Source organism: Trachinotus anak, unplaced genomic scaffold (genome assembly GCF_046630095.1).
Source record: "Trachinotus anak isolate AG129_WGS33_773 ecotype Australia unplaced genomic scaffold, CSIRO_AGI_Tana_v1 ptg000001l, whole genome shotgun sequence".
Lineage (NCBI taxonomy): Eukaryota > Metazoa > Chordata > Actinopteri > Carangiformes > Carangidae > Trachinotus > Trachinotus anak.
In genome coordinates, this window is record NW_027273852.1 from 17,201,411 (window position 1) to 17,221,698 (window position 20,288).

General features: G+C 40.3%; 1 protein-coding gene across 7 annotated transcripts in view; it reads left to right on the top strand.

Moving 5' to 3' along the window:
* LOC139623159 (mitogen-activated protein kinase kinase kinase kinase 4-like) overlaps positions 1 to 20,288 on the top strand; it is a 98,820-nt gene that overhangs the window by 37,863 nt on the left and 40,669 nt on the right. For all 7 annotated transcript variants that reach the window (XM_071481188.1, XM_071481198.1, XM_071481164.1 and 4 more), the window contains exons 3-4: positions 7,627 to 7,683; positions 19,344 to 19,469. In XM_071481188.1, the coding sequence (XP_071337289.1) occupies positions 7,627 to 7,683; positions 19,344 to 19,469 (183 nt within the window). The remainder of the gene's footprint in view (positions 1 to 7,626; positions 7,684 to 19,343; positions 19,470 to 20,288) is intronic.

The following is a 20,288-nucleotide window of genomic DNA, read 5'->3' on the forward strand; positions in this document are numbered from 1 at the left end:
ACAGTTAATTTAAAAAGATTGATCAGTGCAACTGTAATTTGGTTTCATTTATCTGGTCACTCTTTAAGTCTGTATTTACACTTATGAAATCCTACTTATTCCCAGCTATGTTTTCTGTTACAGACTTTGTTTTTAATAGAAATGGGTGTCAATATCTTAAAGCAAGACAGAAGTTTGGGCCTACTACTAGATTTTTTTGGGGGATATTTTCAGCGAAAATAATATGTAAGGTTAAGTTTTTGCAATTTTCCAGTATGTTTTATTGACACAAAGCAACAGAGCTGATGGGAAATGTGTTGGGCCACAGTCTCAGGTTTTCCCAGTAATTATTAGACATTTTGTCTTTATCGCTCTGTATTAGACTAATTCATTAAACTTTTATGATGAAATCGTCTGGCTAGCTCAGCAAAACGAAACTCTGCAGTCAGCAGTTGATAAGTGTAAGTGTTAAAAAAAATGACATCAGCGGAGCTGGTGATCTGTGGGGAGGCACAGGCCGGGCAGTGTTGGCAAACACCGGCGGATTAAAGTGACTGCTGGTTGCCGGGGGAGGAAACGGGTGAGTCAGTGATGCCCTGAACCCAAAGCAGAATCTCTGAAGTGAAATGCTCCCAGAGTGAATCAATTCATCAGCATCTCAGCACATGACCTTTTCAAGCCCAGAGCTCCTCATCAGTCTGCTGACTGAGCATTTGCTCTGTCGTTTGTATTTGGGCCAAAGCCCGGTTAAGACTCAACATGTGCAGATTTACAACCATGAATTAAATATTTAGACTTCTCACTGTCATCTAGCTCTGATGGGATGAAGGCACGGCAACTTGGAAAACCCTGAAAATCTGTCAACAAGAAATGAACTCATTTATCAAGTACAAATGTGCAACACTGTCAGGGGCCAGTGTCTTAAACATTGGGGTTTGCTGCTTTTTTATAACATTGGAAATTGAATATCTATTGATATTGGAACTTTCTGTCAGACAAAGAGACTAGTGCTGCAGCAGTCACCAATTAATTAAATGCTGGGTTGACAGAGAATTAATAGGAAACTATTTGTATAACTGATTAATGATTAAGTCATTTTTCAAGCAAAAACGCCAAACGTTTCTTTTAAACTAACAATTATTTTAATTATTGATTAAATGTTTAGGGCTGCAACTGACAATCATTTTCATTATTAAGTAATCGCGTGAAGATTTTTTTATTGTCTTTGACCAAACAATTAATCAGTTCACTGAAAAAATCTTCACGCGATTACTTAATAATGAAAATGATTGTCAGTTGCAGCCCTAAACATTTAATCAATAATTAAAATAATTGTTAGTTTAATGCATATGTCAAAGTTTTTTTTATATATATATTCTGTATCTGCATGTTACAGTGCTGTGTTGAAGTTTTATTGAATGAAATATTAAAGCCTAAAATAACATGCATTTCAAGGCAGGACCATTCAATCAAATAGAAATATTTTAAATGTGTTGTACATTTTCCTCAAAACTCAGCCTGTGTATTTGGCATCTTTAGAAAATGTGGGGTTTTTCCCAAAATGTAAAATATTTGGGATTAACAGTGGACACATAAATAGGTTGAGCTGGACACTGTCACATCACTTTTGGTTGTGGTTGCTGGTGCACTAAAGCACTCCTCCGCCCACACCTAGCCAAACGCTGTGGTAATACTTTTCAGTGTAAAGTTACTTTTTAAAGAGCTGTTATGAAATAATCAATGGAGAGTTTTCACCTGTGGGAACATAAAAAATTTGGTCCGACTAGATTGAAATTTTTGAATCTCTGTTGAATTTAAAGATAATATTTAGTACATTCACCCCACGTGCCAAAACCAAGGGTGTATTGTTATCTCAGACATGGTTTCTTCTTCCACAAATAAAAACCTACCTTTAGGGTGTCTGAAAAAATATGCTGAGACCTTGTGAGGCATTGAAACTGACTCGCATTGGCCATCACCTCCCAGGCCCTCCAGGCTTTTCCACGATCAGGGAAACTCTGGTCCAAACATCCCCCACATAGACCTGACCACAGTGGAGAGAGATCATGGTGCAAGTCATGGGAGAGTCGGATGACAGAAGGATTATGTCATGTTGGAGTGGAGCTTGAAGGCTTTAAGAGTTTCAATAGCTACATTGATGGTTATAAAAGTTCTTGGAAAAAAGTTCAATGAGAGATTTATTTAAGTTTAGATCTCTCTGCTTAGATCTTCTGCAAAAACAGTCTTAACAGAGCAGGAAGCTGTCAGACAGGTTGTAAACAAAGCCAAAGTTATACGGAGGAGAAACAAAGGCAAAAACCACTGCCCAATTTGTTAACTTCAAACACTGGAAATTTGATTTTGTAGACTGACTTCTTGTTCAGCTTTCACCTCTTGTACTGACTGTGTTTGTGCATGTAGATTTAAGGTGCACGTGGCTCCCTTCCTCTTTCAAATAAATGGTTTAGATCAGTAGTATACAATCTTTTTGGCTTGTAACTCCCTGAAATGAAGCAAAGTCTCCCTGCTAATTGTCCATGTCTGTGGTTATAACATGTTGAACCAAAGAGTGATATATATCTGAGTGAGTGATATATATATATATATATATATATATATATATATATATATATATATATATATATATATTTGACCTCATACATATTCAGAAGAGGTCAAAATTATCCAATAATTCACAAAAACAATTTAAAGATTAGAGGACTCTCTGAAAAAATGTTCTGCTTTTCTGCTTTCTTATTCTTTTATCATCCTGTGACCCCTCAGATTTACCTTTCAGCCCCTCAAAGGTTGCTGACCCCCAGGCTGGAACTGCTGGTTTTCATCATGTGACTAAACTGAGGGTTTATTTACAACCTGTGTTAATCTGAACACTGAACAAAGTCGTCGTTTCCCCAGATGTAATTAACTTGTTTAAAAAAATCACATCATGACTGACAGGAATGATGGACAAAACTGCAGCCAGAAAAAGCCATGGTCCCTGTTTCAGTTCTGCTCCTTCGACAGACTGACGGACTGTCCCTATGTCTGTTTCCCCGCTTTTATGTGTCCATATTGGCCAGGTGTGAGAGTGTGTCTGTGTCTCGTTTCTGAACAAAGGAACCAGAGAAGATGATGTCATCTTTTAGCCATTGTGCTGTGTGTGTGTGTGTGCTGTGCTGTGTGTGTTGGCAGTTGGGGGGATTCTGTAATTATTACAGTCTGTTTTCTGAGGTCACCTTTCTCACGTGGAGAGGACACACACACACACACACACACAAGAACTTTTCATCATTTAGGCAGCATTGTGTTGATTTTTTTTTTTCTTCTTCCTTTCAAAAGGCAGCTTCACGAAAGGAAAAATGGTAATATAATATGGAAAATCAGGGGACAAACCAAGAACAAAACTGAGCAAAACATACACACATTGGTCTTTCTCATTTCGCGTTCTCTAGCCCCATTACCCGAACCTGAAGCATCCCGCCTAAATGCCTAACCCTAACCATAAACTAAACCTAGTTCTAACTTTATATCCTTAAACCAAATCTTGACCCTCAAACTGACCTTTAAAAGGTGTGAGGACTGACCCAGAAGTCCTCACAAAGCACAAATGTCCTCGCAACTATGCTTTTGAACAGAACTATGTCCACACAACCGTAGAAAGACATGTACACACACATACATGCACACAACAACTGGGCGCCAGGCTTGAGTGGTTTTATTCAGTTCATGGACTCTTATGAAATTAAACCTCAACAAGGAAAGAGACAAGTTGTTGTGTGTGTGTGTGTGTGTGTGTGTGTGTGTGTGTGTGTGTGTGTGTGTGTGTGTGTGTGTGTGTGTTAAAAGCTGTTCATTCATCAGCATCTGTCATGACGTCACTGGTGTCCATACAGCAGCTCCTATACAGTATATTAGCCTCAGGGTGTGTGTGTTTGTGTGTGTGAGGAATGTGAAGTGTGCGTCTACTTGAGTGTGGTAAAGTGTGCAGCTCTTGTAGTGTTTGTAGAGTGTGTGACGTTAACATTACAGGTCGGCCAAATGATGTGCTCATTTATACATAATACATTATACATGTAATTATGAATAATCCCAGTCGACACACATTCTTAAGCCTTCACCAAACTGCATCGTCAGCAGAGATGTGCTGGTACCCGAACCTCCTCACACTCGTACCACACGCGCGCTTTTAACACACACACACACACACACACACACACACACACACACACACACACACACACACACACACACACACACACACACACACGCCCGCTGCTGCTTCTTGTTCTCCCGAGGCAGTATATTGTTGAACTAGTCTGTTGTCACCAGAGAAAAAGAAATGCAGACTCTGGGATTGAGATAGTGAGGTCAGACAGAGTACGCAGTCAGCCAGGGGAAATCTTATGATTCATACACTTTTTGTGTGTTTAAATGTAAGTGTGGAAGGTAATTCATTAGTGCTGCTGAGTTTGTGTGTGTTGTCAGAAATACCTTCTGCATGTGTGTGTCGTGAGTTAGAGACAGATGACTCAGCAGTGCCAGGGTAAGATGGATGCTAGAGTCTAATGGAGGCTGATGGAGGTCGGCCTGGTGTGGCTGAAAAGCACAGAGACACCACACACGTAGCACACACGGCATTAGTCCACGACATTACCTTAACTACAGTCTGTAGTTCAAGGATTTCCAACTTAGCTTTGAGGACTTTGGGTGTTTGTAGGATTTGGTGATTTGGTTTAATTTTGGATTTGATCCAAGTTGATGAAGTCTGCAAAGTCTGACACGCACCAAAACAAAGTTTAGCCCTGACATATAATCACCTTATATCACCTTGTAAGGCTGTTTGGATAACAGGTTAGCCAACTATTGCCCTTTTCCTCATCAACAGACAAGAAGGAACATTATCATTCACCACATGATGAACGTAGGCCCAGTGTTTACTCTCGATCTCTTTAGCTGACGCTCCGCTGTGTTTACTGGCCACTTACTAACTTTGATTGTCCGTTGTTTTGGAGCTGGAGATGTAGAATGTCATGGTTTTCTTTTTGTATGCCTCCACGCCGCTGACAGCCAGAGCAGGAGGCCTTAACAGAACTTTTTCAAATTTGGCTTTAACATTCATTAGGACGCAAGGATGAACTGATGAGATTTTGGAGATCAAAGGTCAAGGTCACTGTGACCTCACAAAACACATTTTTTGGCCATAACTGACAAATTAATTCACTAATTATGACACAGTTCAGCTCAAATGTCTATAAGAATAAAATTAACTGATGACATTTTATATTCAAATGGTCAAAGGTCAACTTCACTGTCACATCATAATGTTCTGCAAAAACACTTCTGGCCATTATTTAAAGCTGTAACATAGGGAGTGGAGATTGTGACCATATTTCCTGCAACTGAAATGGTTGGTGGAGGGATACAACTGTGAGGCAGTAGTTCTAGTTTTTTGCTGAAAACAGCTGCCTGCTGCTCTTGTAAATTCATTTGAGAGGCTTTAATGTGTCTTGGAACCAAAACAGTGAGCTAAAAGAGGCTAAAAGTATTTAAGCACTGAAGAGTTGGTGATGATTAAGTGATCATTACTGTCATTGAACTCTTTCACATTACATGTAGTCATCTGATTGTTAAGCGTTTATTTAAAAAGCTATTAATTGGTGACAGTTTCAGTTTGTGAATCGTTGAGTTTTAATTTTAATTTTAAAATGGTAAAAAAAAATTAAATCATAATAAATTCAACAAATGACTTGAAAGGATCTCTATGAGCAGATTTGATCAAATGCAATTGAGCCGTTGTCCTTTGCATTTTGAACATCATCCGACTCACATTATTACAGAAACATTTCTCAAGTGGAGTTGAACGTTTGCAAATGAATTCCTGGAAGAAATTTGTCTCTTTATAAATATTGCCCACACTGCTCACACACACAAATTCATATTTTGTTGTTATAATATACCATTATCTTTTCTGGTTTTTTAAAATAACTTTCCCATTCACATATCCTGTTAATGACTCTTGTTATTTTCAGTCTCTTGTCTGCACTGAAACTGCTTTGTTTGTCTTTCCCTTCCTCTCCCCTTCGCTCCAGTTTGTCCTCTTCCTCTATGGTCACTCTTTTCCCTTTGTGTTTTATAGCTGATAAGGTTCGACAGCAGCCCACCTCCACTTTAATTAGTCACCATATTCATTGTCTACGCTCCTCTCCCCTCGCACACTACTGCCAGATTCAGATGTCAACAAAACAATAACAATATAAAAAAGTCACACATCCTCTCCCACTGTCTTTACTATTTCTTAAATTCTCTGTTTGCTTGTTACGTCATGAGTTTTGTCTCATGCTTACTTCTTTTTTTAAATTTTTTAAAATTTTTTTGACAGTTGACAATTTTGTCCTCCCTCACCTTTGCATTCCCACAGTGTAGTTCCCACAGTTTGGTACCAGCAGAGATTTGCTTCCTTGTCATCTTTGCAGTTCGCTCATTCAATCAGCCTTGACCTTTTAGTCAACCCCACCTCCACACACACGCACACATATACACACACTTGTCCCCCGTGGCTAAAACCAAAATGGGCTAATCCGTCAACACTCAAACTGTGGACTGCGCCAACTCATTCAGGAACAGGGGCCGGTGGCTCAGGTGTCGCAGTCCTGTTTCTCACAAAGGAAACCTGATCATGTGGCAGTTCAGACACACATGCACAGACACAGGCTATCAAACATATGATGCAGACTTGTGAAGGTTTGCAAAGACTTCCACTCACACTATCTCTCTCTGTCTGTTTGTCCTCCCCCTAGTTTTCCGTCTGTGAAAACATTTGAGATAGCATTGTTAGCCCACAGAGACAACTGAACCGTTCTGCTCAGGCTGTAGGGTGAAAACAGGCTTTAACAGCAGGGTCTGTGCTGCTGTGTTCAGCAGGCGTACTGCACTGTACCTCCTCTGTTGGTTCAAGCTGTTTTGTCTCTGTGGTGATTACAAAATAAACCCTGAGTGGACTGTAACAACTCCAGTGTGGCTGTGGGGTCTTATGGCAACTCGCCACAATGTATGTACTGTTAGCATAAAGCGTCTACTCAAGGTGCTATAGAGGCAGATCTCTTTGCAATGTTGACTTGAACAAGAGGGCCTTAACTTTTCAGCTCTGACTTGAAAACTCTCTCATTAACTTGTGTTTTGTGTTCACTGAAAAAGAGGAGAGTTATGTTTTAATTCCTTGCACCAGTCCACAGCGAAAACACTCAAGTCTGTTAAGGAATGCTGATGGTTTGGAGCGTCGCCCGTGATTCTCCACACTATTGTAGAGGAAAATAACTTGTTGTCAATCTGGTTTTTGTTTTATGACACACTGAATCAGCCTGTATGTTTACTCAGCCGGTGACGCCTGGAAAGCTTTTTGATTTCTACTAACAATTTGCAAAGCCATGACATTGGTCACTTTCTGGCTTCTTTCAACAAAACTAAAAAGAAAAAAGAACCATCATTATTGTCATATTGTGCTCTAAACTGACCTATAACTGTGCTATTCATATCTGAACAATAGACACACAGATTAGTAAATGACCATGATGCTGTGTATGCTGCATGGGTAAAAAAACTACTGGTTTATTTTGTCCTTATGTCTCTCTCTTCTTCTCTTCTCTCCAGGGTCGACATGTCAAGACGGGACAACTGGCGGCCATCAAGGTCATGGATGTCACCGAGGTCAGTAAACATCATAAATTTAAACAGAAATTTCGGTAAATTAGTCATCCATCCATTCATACACCCATCTATGCATCTATTCATCCAGTACTGTTATGTGAGTATTAGGAGTGCATCAAGATAAACATATGGTCATGCTAATTCTCCAGTCGTGTGCTATCAAATAATTGCAGAGGAAGAGAGCACAACAAGATGATGTAATTAAAACAGTGCCAGCCAAACCTCAAATGGTGTGAAACACAGCATAACATAACATGTTTGTTTCATGTATTTATTTGTGTAACGTTACAGTCTCCTCATAGCTCCACACAGATATGGTGTTTTCATCTGCCACAGCTTTTTATCTCGTCATTGGAGCCAAAGCTTCAGTGCACATTTAAGTCAGATGCTTGATGTATGTAAGGATTTATTTTCTGTGTCGATTTCAAGTTATTGTTGTCAGTACAGACGTCTCATTTTGAACTGCAGCATCATTGTATTCTGTTTTTTTTCTTTTTCATAAATTTGGAAGCTGATTTTTCTTTGCTGCCACAGTTAGTGGTGGATGAAACAAACATTGACTCAGTTGTGTGAGAGATGTCACAGTTTTACACAGCTATATTAAAATATTTCCACTGTGAAGAGAGAATTGTAGACAGTAGCAACATGGAATAGATGCATGAAAAATGTATGAAGTGGGACTGCAGCAGTTACCAGACTCACCGCAGCAGCCACAAAATACAGCTTTTGCAGATTTGGAATTGATCCCAAAATTAGATTCATTGCAATGGATGGAATAAATCAGAACTAATTCTAAAATCAGACGTACAGTTTAACAGTTAACACCAAAACAAACAGTTTCTCCGACTCCCCTTCCTCTTTCTACTCTACACCCTTATGTCAATGTTTTCTCTCCAAAAATAGTCATAGTGTTCAGACTTGTAATCACACAGCTTCCAAACCTCTTAGTAGTTAGTTTTTTCATTGGATAAAGCTAAGTTTGTGTTTAAAGCTCAACTGATTTCCAATTGCCTGAGGGCATTTTAGCAATAGTCTTAAAGATTGAACATTGGTGTCTGTGTGCGTGTATTGAAGTCCATGGGTGCATGCTGGCCAGCTTCCACAAAGTCGAGTAAGGACCCAGAGGGCTGCGTCTGCCTGTGTAATTGGAGCCTGTTTTTCTTGGAGTGTGTACATGCAGAAATGTCCTGGTAGTCTCCTACAGTAAAACTGCGTCTAACTACGCTGATGAAGAGTATTTGCCGCTTTTTCCTGCCTTTCGTGTTACTCATCATTGAATGAATAACTAAATGAGAGAATGAGAAAAATATTCACAAACACATAGTTGAGGCCACTTGACCATTTCCTGCCCAAACGCCTTAAAGAGGAATGAGTGTATCATCAAAGCATAAAATCCTTTAATCTGGGTGAACCACTGAAGAGGATTGTACTGTCTGTCCTTCAGGACCCCAATGGTTTTAGCTGCATCTATAAAAACCCTAATAGTTCTGTTTTAGTCCTGTTTTAAAGTTCTTCTCCAAACATTTCACATTTTAAACAATGTGAAAATACTCTGCTACGATAGACATTTTGGACACCATGGTATTCCCACACAAAATGTGAAAAAAAAAAAAAAAATTCAAGGACTGGGTCAATCCTTAGGCTTCACCCACCACCGCAGCTTGCGCTAGATTGACAGGTGAAACAGCAGAGTATCAAGATGATTAGTGGAGGAGATGACCCAGACTCAGGAGTTTGAGGATGAATCAGAATAGTTAGCATAGTTACTTGGTTATGTTGTTTGTTAGCTTGTAACTTGTAGTGGCTGACGCAGTGTAAGTGGCTGTGCTAATGTACTCTTGCTTTCTTTAACGACAAGATCAGGTTTGTTTTTGCCCTCCCCTCGTCCCCGAACGTTGATGGGCTTGGTGCCTTAGTTATGTTACGTATGAATCCCTGGCTGTCTGAATCTGTTTTACAAATAGGTTCACTACAGTTCTGAGGTTGAAATGCACAGCAGTGGTGTTGGCTGCTTATTTAGCTCATGACATGTCTTGTATTGTATAAAAAACATCATATGGACATGTTAACAAGGTTAAAAACTAGATTTTCTTCAGAGGAGGTCTTTAAGTAGGTAATCTGTGATATAAACAGGAGATATTGCTGTAATTAGTCTCCAGAAATAGTGAGATGTACCAGAGTACATTTTTCAGATTTGTGAGTCGAAAGTTTTGAGTCTCAACATCAGAATTGTTCCTTGTCTTTGGCTGTGGTTGAAGTATAAGTCTTACAACAATCACTTTATATGGAATTGAAAAGCAAATGTAGTTCAGTAGTACCATATTAACTAGGTCTATATAGACTTTCAGGTCCATTGACATTAGATAATCATGTCAGGACTACATGATATTTACAGATCTACTTAAAGATTTCTCATAGATTAGGACAGTGGTTCCCAGCCTTGTTGGTTTTTGACTTTATTAAGCAAGGCCTACTTGTGACCTCACGGCCTTAGTGTAGATATGAATTATTAGCAGTTTAACTTGAATAATTTTTAACTGCCTGAATGATTTTTAGAGGCCTGAAGAGGTGAAAGTCACAACTAAATCCAATTTGAAAAAAATTTGATTTCCTGACTCATCCATGTCCTCGTCTTGTGACCCTCCCTATTTATCTTGGGAGCTCTGAAGGGGAGCATTATGAAACTGTTATCACTTTACATCTCAAGTAGAGTAACGGGCAGGAGAAGCATGTTAAACTTCATTTCCCCACCTCTGATATCTTGTATTTACTGGACTGACTCATCTTAAGATAAACATTAACTTTATTAGTAATGCTCATTTCCAGTTTTACAATCCGAATATATCTAGTGGGACAATGGGAGGAAAGGAAAGAAGTGACTACTGGGAGATAGTCTCGATGATGATGATGATGCTGGGCAGATTGTAGCCTTTTATTTAACAATGAGTATCGATTAGTCATGTTATCCATTTTCCTGTCTTCCTAATGCTGAGTAAATGTAATCAACATGGGGTTTAGTGGGAACCATTCTTAGTGTCTAAGAATGGTTTAAATACTGTTGAAAGATGCCAAATGAAAGGAAATTCAATAATAGTGGTTACTACTGAGTTTAGCTGCCACTGTGGCAGATAACCAGACACATTTTGGAAGTGCTGTTGAAAAAATCGAGTTCATGGTGAAATGTTGCAAAAGCAGTTTGGGAGTTTACCTCTCACTGTGACCTGCAGGCACAAATCTCCGTCTCCAGCTGTGGAGATTAGAGACAGGACATGAAGAAGGGTCAGGAATATTTGATGGGAATGTGTTTATGTATTCATACGAGCTGAATCACTGAGGAGAAATACACATGTAGGGAATATTCAAGACATGACGGTTATGTTTTTTTCCTACTCCATCAAAACTGTTTAGATTGGTCCTTTAGCACACAGTTCAACCGTTTTCTACAATAAACACACTCAGGTCGTCTGGAATTTTGCCAAGAATGACGGTTGAGGAGAGGAAGTTGTTTGCAGTTGGAAAAGCTTGAGATTTTCAGATGCACATACACATACACACTAATCGCATACAACATTTATTTGTGTGTATGTGTGACATCTGAGGGGAACCACAAGAGCCTTTCATACACTCATGTGTGTGGGTGCAAAACAACACAGCTATACATCTCCTTTCCTGTGTGTGTTTGTGTGCGTGGTTTTGTGTGCGTACAAGTCCACTGTCGGCTCCTCGTGCACTTCTCGGCATATGTGCTCTGACCCACATACCACTTCCTGTTCCATATACAGAGCAGCAGAAAGGAGGGGGAAAACAGACAGAGGAGGAAAGAGCAAGTGGACAACGAGTGAAATGCAGGGGCAGGGCTGTGTTGACATATCAGGCAGCACTGAATATACATATTGTGATATAAATCAGTTCAGTGTTAAGATTACTGTGACAAATGTGCTGCAAACAGAAAATCTGTACAAAAGCAAACAAAATCTTAAATCTTTTCATTTGAAAGGCTTTAAAATTGCATAGTGTGAGATGTTTGCAGTTCAGTAACCTTCACCAGTCAGTTGCGTTCAGCAGTTTGTGTACCAGCATCATGTCTTTGCAATATAAGACCAACATCATGTGTGATGTGTTCAGGCTCAAACCTGTCTTCAGGCTGAATATAGGTGACCATGCATGGCTGGAGATGCTTGAGAAGCTCTTTTGTTAATAGAGAGGTGAAACCATTATTCAGTTAGTGGACAAAATTTATCTATTTTGATTATTCATCTTTTAAAGCAATAATGCCAAATATTAGCATGTTTCAGCCTCTCAAATTTGAGGAGTTCCTTTTTCTTGTCTCACATTATAGTAAATTGAACATCTTTGGGTTTTAGTTTCACTATTTTCTGGTGTTTTATGGAAACATAGTAATAATAATCAGCAAATTAATGGATAATTAAAATCATCTTTAGTTGCAGTCCTCCTCTTTATACTATGTCCAACTCATGCAGCATAGAGTTTACTTGCTTTTCAAACTGACTCCCGAGAAGAGCTTAACCAGTCAGCTTGTTTGATGCAGACGACACTGTTGGCTGTTTGTGCATGATCAAGCAGGGCAGCATGTCGACAGTATGTTATAATGAACACTTCTGAGTACGTGATTAATGTGTTGTAAGAGGAGAAGAAGGGCAGGGGGCGAGGGGGCGAGCGAGTGAAACCTTTTAGACAGAGAGAGAGAGAGAACTTAGATAAGGAGGAGAAATCCACTGGGGAGTTTTTTTCCCCTTTGAGAAGGTTCAGCTGAAGTGCAGTGGGATTGTGGGAGGGTCTATCACTGCTTACATGCTCACATCCATCCTCCACCTCTCTTCTCTCTCCTCCATCCATCCTCTCTCTCTGCTCCATATTCTTTTCTTGTTGAATTCATCCACATTCTCCCCTGTGTTTTTCGCTCTTCCTTTTTTTTTTCCTGAACTGATCCTTCCTCAGTCACCACCTCGGTTTTCTTTTGAGAAATGAGTGGGTGTGGAAAAAAATAAAGAAAGAATGAAGTCATCTTCATCCCAATAGGAAGTGGGAAGGAAAAGGAAGGACGGAGAGAGAAAGAAGCTGCTGCTCTGCATCTCTCGCTGCTGCTGCTGACTTGATGTAATCCAGTGGGATTCAGTTGGAAAAAATCAATCTTGGTTAATCGAAAAACTTCACAGCCGGCATCTTTATCTCATTTTTTTGCTGTCTGCGGGGAATGAGTTGCATGTGTCGCCATAATTTGTAATTTGTATCTTCCTTCTGTGGATTCTGCACATAAAACAAACTAGAGACATTAAAGCAAGTCGACTCAGTCTGTCTGTCTCTCTCACCTCCCACCCTCCCTGTCCATTCAGAGGTGTGAAAGTGAAAAGTAGGAAGGTGTTGAAGGCATGGGATTGTGTTTGTCTTGAAGAATAAAAGCAGACTCTGTTAAAACTGTCCACCCATGTCAAAACAAATGCAGATACATTTGAACACTTTCTGTTTTCTCCATCTGTACGTCTTTACAAAGTCTGCATTTCTTGAACAACAACTAGCTGCAGCGTTGAAGTAACTTAATTTTTGCTCAGTGGCTGGTACAGAGTGAAACACCTCTGTTGGATGGATTGCTACAAAAGCTGTCCAGACATTCAGGCTCCCCAGAGAATGAACCCAATGTTTTTTTTAGGTCATTTCAGCATTGAGATATCTTGAATATTTATATGTATCAAGATGGATCGGCACAAGATTTGAAAGAGATACTCTTGCTCCACTCAGGATGAATTGTAATGACTTTGATGATGATGCATAATAATCAATGTTACTTGAATTCAGTGTCGGAGGCAACTGTAATCCTGTACGCACAGTGTGGACATTTTTTATGATTTTGTTTGTTTATTTAGCTAAATGAGGGAATCAGTTGCCTGCTTAATGCTGACTTTTTCAAAGAATTTTAGAGATTTCAAAATACTGATACACACTCTTTCATTTGCTTATAACCCAAAAATAAAGGGTAACAAAAAATGCAGTGTACTACTGCTTTACTATCAGTATTATAGAGGACAGCAGATCATTGCAGGTAAATATAAATCTTTAAGACCTGTGTTCTACGAGGTAAGCCATCAGTCCACCTCACTGTATTGTCACTTTTGTATAAAAGGCGACCATACATATATTTTCTCACAGCACACAGAGGCCATAACTAGTTTGGTTTTACTTGACATTACATTATTCACAGCACAGGACAAATTGTGTCCTGTAATGATTCAATACAGGATGAAGCATTTAATCTTCAAATATGGGACGATCCTGTATTATACAGGATGGGTGGCAACATTAGTGGGTAACCTAAAGGTAGCCTGCAAGCTGTTCATTCTCCTGCCAATGCTACTGCTAGAATCTATTCATAAGTGGCTTTACAGATGGATCTCTCCCCAACATTTCAGTATTACTCATTCAAAGTGTTCTTGGTCACTATATTTTTTCTCATGTTCCTGTAAATGATTTTAATGTAAATGATGTGGAGTAAAGTCCACGGTCCTTTACTGTATTAGGCTTCAGGAGTCCAAGTTAGAGAAATCAGGTGGGGCTCTTTCTAAGTTACAGTGTGAAAATCCCGCTTTGTCCGGTGCAGTGGAGGGAAAGCAAAAAGAGAGAATATGGTATTAATAAGACCGTAACCTAATAAGATACTTGCTCAATGTGTCTAATTCAGACAGCTGAGGCCTCACATTGGCTTCAGATGAGATATAGAATTTATTTTTACAGGGAACGAGGACTGTCATCACCTCCCCATCACCTTTACTGAAAAAAAAATCAGTAAAAGGTCAAAACAAACTCAGTGTTTATCCATCTACCAGTATGCTCTGTGTGACATTACAACCTCAGCCACTGTGAGCGTGTAGTTCCCATTTGATTTCAGGCATCTGTCTTGACTTGCTGGCTGATTGATCAGACAGGAAAACCCCTCACAAACAACAGATTGACCCTGTGCTCAAGTTTTCCTGTGAATGCCCAATGAAAGTAAACTGAATAGTTTCCCTGATCTGTGTAATGATCAGGAAACAACTTGGCAGCAGTAATGAACATTAGAAGCCTGAGGCTTCTTCAGATATGACAGGATCGCAGTGAGTGTTTAAAATAATCAATGAAACAAGTCCCCCCAGGTTCCTGGTTGCCTGTTAGAGACGTGTCGACCTCTCTTGGCCTCCATCAAAGCCAAAGCCCCCCCTTCCCACTCAGCTCCCATTTTCCATTATGCTTCCATTTTGCGGCTGTCCTTTAGCTCCACTCACATTGTGTGCTGTAATACTTCAGCAGCAATATGGCCGCCGCTGAGTCTCCCCACCATTTCATGCCCAGGAATGATAATGAGTAGCTTCAGGACGCCTTGTTTTGAACGACTGACTGTGAATATATGGTTCAGGGAAAGTGAGAGAGAGAGACAGAAAGAGAGAAAGAGAGATGAGGTGTCGTTGTGATGGGACTCATGAACATGGGACTAAAGTCATTACAGGAGACAGTAATGGAAAGTGATGCTGCAAGGACAAGAGGGACACAGACAATGACTGTCCAAAATAAATTGACAGTGTAGAAACAAGATGGAGAGAAATAGACAGAATGAATATATGAGAGGGAGAGAGAGAGAGAGAGAGAGAGATGATGATGATGTCACTGTCTCCTTGTCCAAGCAGCTGTATTCTGACCTCCAGGTCATTTTCTGTCCGCCTGTCTCACAGACATGCACCAACCTGTGTGTGTGTGTGTGTGTGTGTGTGTGTGTGTGTGTGTGTGTGTGTGTGTGTGTGTGTGTGTGTGTGTGTGTGTGTGTGTGTGTGTGTGTGTGTGTGTGTGTGTGTGTGTTTCTGTCTGCGTGTGTGTGTGTGTGTTTCTGTCTGCGTGTGTGTGTGTGTGTATTTCTTTCTGTGTGTTTCTGTGTTGTCTCTGTTGAATTCAAATGATGCTTTCTGACAGGCTGAAGTCTAAGTGACTGTGTGACTGGTAGAGCTCAGTGCAGAAAACTGTCAGGTACTGAAAGATGGCAACAACTGCTCCCCCCTATTCTTCTCGAACCAGTTTTATTAGTCATCGATCAGAACAATTTTAACTCATTTTTTATTTATTAAAATACAAATATTTTCAAATGTGAGGATTTTCTCTGTTTTGCTGTTTTATATCAAGTATATTGAGCCACTTTGGATTTTGGACATTTGGCTGAACAAAATAAGACGCCTCACTTTGAGCCTTGGGAAATTGGGCATTTTCTTCCTCGTTTTAGACTAAAAGATACATTGTTTAGTTTGACAATAATTATCAGAGAGATCAATAAAAAACATAACTTGAAGCCCCATCAAATTCTTCAAATAATCAGTCTGAATTTTTTTGCATAATCCTGCTGATAAACAAAACAGACAGGGGTGAAAGTGTAAAAAAACCAACAAATTTAAACTCAGGTGTCAAACACAATTTTTGAATCAGTGCCCAAAGTTACTGTCACCATCTTCCCATAAGATGCAGGGCAGTGACTTTTCTTTCTGCCTTGCAACTTTTATCGGGACATCAGGATATCTAATGTCTACCGGAGCGAGTGTGAGGTTTCTTCTGTTAACTGCTAACAGGCTGCCACTTCTCAGTGCATGATTTGCTCCTTTTTATCCGGTGATTTGAGTTTGATGACACTCCTCCTTTTTAACTAGCTGATTCAGTCTGATGTCGGTCTGATGTTTTGGGATGTGATGTTTTCTCATGAGCAGTGTAGCCGTCCTTATGTTCTGTCAGTTTGAGGTGATCCTTCTCTTCCCCTCTTTTAGCTGTTATTTTGACCCTCTGTTCATGTCCCGTGGAGGATAATGCGTAAGAACATTTCGGCTGTATCCCTCCTCCTTCAGTCTGGCTGCGGCATCTGTAATTATGCTGACTTGTTCCAAAAACGTTCACATGACTGACAGTTTGTGGGCGATGGGATGTTCTGGTGACCACAGAAGGTCCTGGTGTCTGTGTGAGCTGATTTTCTCTACATCTCCTGTACGATCTCGCGTGGTTCTGCTTTTATTTCCACAGAAGCATTTTCACAGTTTACATATCTGACTGACTGATTGACTGACAGGTCAGCTGACTCACCTGCTTCGTGACTGGTTGGATGACTGCTTGCTTACTGATGGTCTGATGCTGATGAGTGGATTAACAGAAGGACTAGGCTGGCCAGCAGTCTGGTTTGTTGGCCTCCTGAGTGATTGGTTGGCCAGCTGCCTGGCTAAATGACTGGCTGCCTGGCTGAAGCAGTAACCAACTGGCTGGCTGACTGACGGTGACTCAAGGGATTGGCTGACAGGCTGGCTGACCGACTGACCCCATCATCTTTACGGGCAGTCCAAACTCCTGCTGAACTCTTTAAACAGCAGCAGATTAATGCAAAGTAAATAACAGGCAAACCGTTTTCTGTGGTGTCCTCTCATGAAAACCTCCTTAGTTACAGATCTCATGAGAAGATGAGTGTAGCATGTATATACTGAAAGCTGCTCAGACTGTCGAACACAAGCTGAGAGTAAAGAAGCCTTTATTTTTAGCTGCGGAAACAGGATGACATATAGAAGCAGCTTGGTTAAACTTTTGTCACAGTAATAACAGCTTACAGTGCAAAAATAGTTGTGGCAGAACCTAACAAGAACGTATGAACAGTTTTGTTCCAAAATGACGCCCCTACCATCTGAAAGCGCTCTCCAAATGACTGACAGCGTAGAAGTTGCTACTTTTTAAATAATCATAGATAAGTCTGATTGTCAGTTGACCAAACATCTGGTTTACAGGGTGTTCTGTGTTTCGGAGATAGCGTTACTGAGCTGCAGGTGATGTGTTTTTAAAGACACGGAGAGGCTGACAGCGAATGCATCTTTCATCTGTAAATGCTGAAGTTTGGCAGAGTTGCCCTCCAACCTCTGGACCTGACTCAGAAATGTCAGCGGAGACACTGGCTGCCTGTCATCTCTCACCTCTGCAGCTGCATCGCTCGATAAGAAATGTGAGCTTTAGTTTCTTCCAGTACCAGCATGTAACACCAATCATTTCCTGTTTCATTCGTTCTGACAGCCAGACTGAACTTCACGGCCGACAGAGTGAGGTAGCTAGCAGCAGTGGTAAATGTGCTGGGTGGTGAATGTCTTGGCACACAAGCAGCATTAATTCACCAGCATGAAGACGTATTTATTGTAGTTGCATTACTGCCAGTAGGTAATGTGGCTGCTACAGTTGAAAGACTGTTCTTAAATAACTTAACGTTCTGCAGTCTGGACTTGGCTCCTGGAAAACCAGCTCAAAGTCCGGCTTGTCATCGTCTTCAGTGAAGTGATCTGCTTCAGATTGGTCTAAAGATTTGCTTACTTGGAGCCTCTTGTGTTTCCTCTCACATCTTTCTGGTGCTAGTTGTGTTAATTCTTAGTGCAGACAAGATAAATGGACCAAACATCACTCCAATAGGATTCACTGATCAGTAATTTTGTTTATCATCTCAGAGAAGAAACATTATTGAAACCCAGAAAGACACTAAATGTTTGGCCCCTCAAAATGCCACATTATGTAACCAAAGGTATGTGGATACTTTGATATTACCCCCATATGTGATGGCATTAATCTTCTACTCTACTACAAAGTCTTTTTCCACCAGACAAACACAAGAGTGGAGACACACTTTTGTCTGAAACATCATTATATCCTGTAAAAACCAAGCAAATCCTGATCTGATGTTTTTCAAATGGAGCCAAAGTGCAGCCACAGTGAAACGAGTGTGGATGATATACAGCTGTTTACATTTGTACTACAAACTGCCAAAATGTCACAAGTGTCGATATGAGAAGCCAAACACCCCCCCCACCCCCTCCACCCCCCTCCACCCCCCTCCACAGGTCCTCAGAGCGTCTCCTTTTGTGGACTCGTGAGTTCGGGCCGCAGCTGCCCATCACGCTCCTGCTTATCGACTGGCTGTTGTAACAGTGAAAATGTCACGTCGTGTCTGCCCCAGTTGGCCTGTGGGATGAGATTCACAGGCTCGGCTGATGGAAAGTGCTTGCAAATAAATGTCACAGTCTCGGTGATGCCGCAATGATTGAGAAATAATCACTTGATCTTGTTATACGTGTGTATGCCTGTCTGAGTCTGTAATATCCTGAGTGTGTGAGAGGGAGAGGGCGTAGTTTGTTTGGCTGAGTTCAGGCTGTATCTGCATTTTTGTTTGGAGTAATATGTGTTTATTAGACTGGTTTGAACAGCGTGTTTGTTTCCTTACTTGGCTCCGCAGCAGGTCTTTCATCGAGGGACTGAACGCCAACAAGCAGCACAACACTTTAGATGCTGGTTTATTATTGTATTTTTTCTTATCTGCATAAATTCCTGATAACAAGCTTGAACTTCAGGCACAAATACACATTAAAAGGACAAAAACTGAATATATTCCAAAAATCTCCTGCCACTGTCACCACTTTTCCAGGTGACCTGATCATGATGAAAATTCAATAATAACTGTTATTTATCTCTCAAATGTCCTGGTGCTAATCTTCCATCCTCCCTCTGTGTCTCCACTTTAACAGCCTGACCAGAGGAAAATAGATTCATACTTTTTGTTTTGATCTGCTCCGTTAGTTCACATAATTGTTTCCACACTGATGGGTCTCCCTCTGTCTCTCGTATAGGATGAAGAGGAGGAAATTAAGCTGGAAATCAACATGCTGAAGAAGTACTCCCACCACAGAAACATAGCCACCTACTATGGAGCCTTCATCAAAAAAAGTCCACCAGGCCACGACGACCAGCTATGGGTGAGTAGTTTTTTTTTCTTTTTACCATTAATAATGATGTAATGTCTTCACAGCAAAGTGTTTTTAGGTTAAATTCACCTCAAACTTACTGTAGCAGTCATTCTTCAACTGGTCCTGACCAATCACAGAGTCTAGATTAGTAACACAGCTCTGTGACGCTGAAATTAACAAGCAACATAAAAAAGTTAAATCAATTGTGGAAAAATGATTGATTAAGTCCTTAAAGTGGTTTATTGCCTGTCTTCTGTCATAATGATGATTACACCACATTTTCGAAAAAATAAAGTTGAATTTACTTGAATTTACATGATTTATGTTACCATAAATGTTTTGATGTTTACTAAAACAAATATATTTGCTGAGTGAAGTCTAAAAAAAATTAGGAATTCATTATTAGGCGTCTCCACATGATATTTGCAGTGTTATTTTTAGTAAGCCCCTCGACTCTATCAGAGAGATATTACAGATCAGCACTCAACAAACTCTCCATTAGGAAGTCCAGATAAGGGGCTTGATTTGGCTACAGTACATCAGGGCGATATACAGAGTGAATATGCTTACACATACCCTATCTGTTCACACACTTTATTACTTGCAGACAATAATAAATGTGTTCTCCCCAACGTCACAGCCCCGACTGGCTCTCCTCCCTTGGAAGGGAAAAAGAAGGAGAGAGCAATACAAAGGCATAACAAATCAAAAAGAGTGAAACAAGACAGAGAATAGGAAATAAAAATAAAGCAAAATGAGAAACAACATTAAATCGGAGAGCAGTGAGAGAAACACGAGGAGAGGAGCAGCAGGGGAGATTTATAGCTT